The sequence below is a fragment of the Rhinopithecus roxellana genome, chromosome 8 (genome assembly GCF_007565055.1).
Source record: "Rhinopithecus roxellana isolate Shanxi Qingling chromosome 8, ASM756505v1, whole genome shotgun sequence".
NCBI lineage: Eukaryota > Metazoa > Chordata > Mammalia > Primates > Cercopithecidae > Rhinopithecus > Rhinopithecus roxellana.
In genome coordinates, this window is record NC_044556.1 from 44,510,915 (window position 1) to 44,514,550 (window position 3,636).

The following is a 3,636-nucleotide window of genomic DNA, read 5'->3' on the forward strand; positions in this document are numbered from 1 at the left end:
AAAAAAAAAGGCTTAACATTTTTATGGAACCATAGAAGACTCCAAATAGCGAAAGTGGTCCTGAGCAAAAAAGAATAAAGCTGAAGGCATCATGCTACCTGATTTCAAATTATACTACAAAGTTATACTAACCAAAACAGTATAGTACTGGCATAAAAACAGACGTATGGACCAAAAAAACAAAACAGAAAATTCAGAAATAAATACATAAACTTATAGCCTATTTTTAAACCTTACTGCAAATAATGATTAATAAATAATCAACTACAGTTTTAGAGTGTTCCTAGTAATTGTGCTTACAAGAGTGTATACATTTGGTAAAACTAATTGAATTGTATATTTTAAAAAGGGGTTTTATTGTGTGAAAGTTATACATCAATAAAAGTGATTTAGATTTAAAAACTAAAGATTTATTCCATATAATGTGTGTATATGTAAATATATGTGTATATATACACATACACACACTTATATTTATATGTCTACTACGTGTACATACAATCTGTAGGAGGAGTCCAGGGAGATTGTTAGTGGAAGGAGTGGGGACCGAGGAACACAAGAGTGAAGAGGTGACAGTGAGAAGGAGGATGAAGTCGGCCTCCTGGCCATGCCTGAGGGACACAGTTACATACACGAAAGGAACCAGAAGTCGGAAGAACAATGTTTCTTAAAACTACTTCGGTCCCTTGGTTTAAAAGGAAAACATAGAAAGAAGAAACAACACAAAACACACAAAAATGCAAGCTTTTTCCTCCTGAACCCTTTCCCCATCCTCTGTCCACCAAGGCCTCAGCAGCCACCAGTAGACACAGGGGAGCAGAACAAGGATGACACAAACAGGAAAATCAAGCAAGCTGGTAGCAAGTTGGGGAGCAGATTCTGGACTTTATTTCTTCAGTTTAGGCAGCAGAATACAGCAGTGTGAGCTGCGCAGGAACTAGGTGTGTGCTTTGGGTTCCCAGGGAAGCCATGGATATGCAGAAGAAAGTCTCTAAATGCCATCAAGGAGAAAGATTTTGGGTTTCCTGACACCAGGCCAGAGGGATTCTCCAGGCAAGACTTCAAGCTTTTGCTGGAACCTCTCAGCTATTCAGGCAGCATCAGAAGGAAGAGGAAGTCAAGGTCTACTTCAGCAGCAGCCTCCAGAATGCTGGCCGCTGCCCCCTCCGCAGCAACTGGAGCCCCCCGAGGGCTGGCTGCAGCAGTCAGATCGCTGGGGTCTGTGGCAGTGGGACCTGCGGCGCCTGTGGTGGCTCAGGCAGCAGCCACCACCCCCAGAGCTGCAGCAGCCCCCAGAGCTGGAGCCACAGCAGCCCCCAGAACTGGAGCCACAGCAGCCTCCGGAGCTGACACTGCAGCAGGAAGAGACTGGAGGACACTTAGGGGGACACTTTGGGGGGCATTTGGGTGTGGGGCACTTGGGAGTGCACTTGGGGGTGCACTTGGGAGGGGGCTGGCACTGCTGCTGGCTCTGCTGGCAGGACATCTTGGAGGTGGGTGTTCAGGAGCTGAAGGAGAGTCAAATAACAGGTCAGACCCAGGCAGGGGCCACCTCTGCCCCTGTGACACTCTTAGCATCTCTCATGTATAAATGCATCATCTTCAGTAGTTTTATTTCCAATAACTTCCTCAAACTCTCACATCATCTTTTTCAAGCTTAGGATATCTTTGAATGTCAGACAATTGTAAACTAAGACTAAACAATATTCCAAAATGCATCTAAGATTCTAATGTGTTGTCAGTGGAGGAAGAAATTATTACAAATATGTCTTCAGACTGAAATTGTCTGATTTACGAGTCATTTAAGGAAAATTTATTTTTAAAGGAGAAGAGGCAGTCATTCTCTCTAGTCATAACTTGCAAGACAATTTTACTTGGGAAGGTCAGCATTGCACAGGATCTTGGAGACTACTAGACAGTAAACTCACTTTGATAGAGACAGATAAACTTAGCAATTGCTGCAGACCTAGTACTTGAACCCTGACTCCCTGATCTCAGGTTGGAGCTCAGACTTCCTCATTTACCATCTGCTCAGGCTGATGGGCTGACACAGTGGGTCTCAGGCTTGGTGAGTGCTAACCAAGCTGGGAAGTTTGTGAACAAATCTCATACCCATGAAAATAGGGGGTTCACAAACCCCAAAAAGCCTTTAGTCCCATGTCCACAGCTCTAGTTCTTCCCTTGCAGGCAGAGACAGGGTTGTATCTTCAGAAGTGGGCTTCCCTCCTGTGGGCTGCCAGAGTGGAGCAGGTCTCTCTGCTTCAAGGTTCCCATTCTGGACCACCCACCTCAACCCAGAGCAGTTTGTTTCCTCTGGAGTTCAAAGGCACATGGCACAGCCAGCCAGCCAGCTCTTTTCCTCTTCTCCTTTCTGCTCCCAGTTAGTGCCAGACCCCTTTTTGCCCCTGCCCCTCCAGTCTTTTCTAAACTCTCCACCTCTGACAACATGGCCCTAGCCCCTGAGGCCCTGCCCTTCCTTCCCTCCTACTCTGTTCTAAGCATCCCTGCTCCTGTTCTTACCGGAGTCACAGGCAGCACAGGGTTCTTCAGCAGCTCAGGAGGTAAGTGGATGGGTGGTCTGGCCCTGAGCCCTTTTATCCTGGCCTGGGCTCTGCCCCAGCTGTGAGACAGGGCCTGGGCATGAGAAGACCTTCCTTCTGACACCCACGTGGGTCTTGTGATGGGTGGTGACTGACAGCTCCTCACCTACCTCTCTCCCCAGGCTCAGAGCAGCCACTCCCAGATAGGAAAGTGCCTACTTGAAATGGGGTTCCAGGATAACCATCACCCACCTCATTTACTTGAAGGTTGCTTCCCTGAGAGCCTCTCAGTTCTCAGTCTTAGAACTTAGGACCTATCTCATTTCTGTCTCTTCCGAAGTACCTGATGCTCCATGTAGCCTGGGTTGAAGTTGAAATACTAATCCCTAAGGTTTCCATGCATGTTTACTTCTGTCCCTGTGCACCACCAAGCTGTGTGGCTGTGGGTGCAATGTAGACATCTATACAAGTAAAACCCTTGAAGTAGAACCCGGCCCAGGACTAGGCCCTGCGAGGTGGAACTGTTGAAACTATTTAGCCTATACGGTTTTTGAAACCATAAAGCTGGAAGATGAAATAGAATTAGTTACAGAAGAATTAGTTAGTTGTGAAAGTCAATAAATTAACACAAAAAAGAGAAAAGGTGTCTGACAGAGAGACTGAAATGTTGTAGGCTCTGAATAAGTGAAACATTCATACCTTGCTGAATACAGAGTGAATATACTGATCTTTAACAAACAAAGCGCAGCTTTTTTCTAATGAGAGTGAGTCTGGCTGTTTGGTGATCTGTTTGCTTTTAAATAGCCCTTTTCTTCTGGTGGGGTCCTTGATGTGTCAGCACTGAGATGTGACCCAGGAAGCAGCTCATTAGAGAAACAAGAAGCCCCAGCTCTGCTGTTAGTATTAGTGTGAGAATTTGGACTTTTCTGGGTTCACACTGGGAGCACAGGATGATGGTCACAGATGAGAAAGAGAAAGAAAAGAGACAAGGTTGTGAGACATTATAAGCCTACGCTTCCATGTGGGGTCAAATGGCTGGTGGGACCCTGTCCTGGAACATAAGCGGACGGGTGCCTTTTAAGAACAAGAGTCCTTA

General features: G+C 46.0%; 1 protein-coding gene across 1 annotated transcript; it reads right to left on the reverse strand.

Moving 5' to 3' along the window:
* Positions 1-490: 490 nt before the first annotated feature.
* LOC104671271 (late cornified envelope protein 1C) lies at positions 491-2,571 on the reverse strand. The gene is made up of 2 exons (XM_010374701.2): positions 2,521-2,571; positions 491-1,508 (listed from the first exon to the last, which is right to left on the reverse strand). Exon 2 carries the CDS (start codon positions 1,484-1,486, stop codon positions 1,130-1,132), a length of 357 nt encoding a protein of 118 aa, XP_010373003.2. The 5' UTR covers positions 1,487-1,508; positions 2,521-2,571; the 3' UTR covers positions 491-1,129.
* Positions 2,572-3,636: the final 1,065 nt, after the last annotated feature.

Coding starts and splice junctions, on each gene's coding strand:
- LOC104671271 (XM_010374701.2), bottom strand. CDS start 1,486: ATGTCCTGCCAGCAGAGCCAGCAGCAGTGCCAGCCCCCTCCCAAGTGC.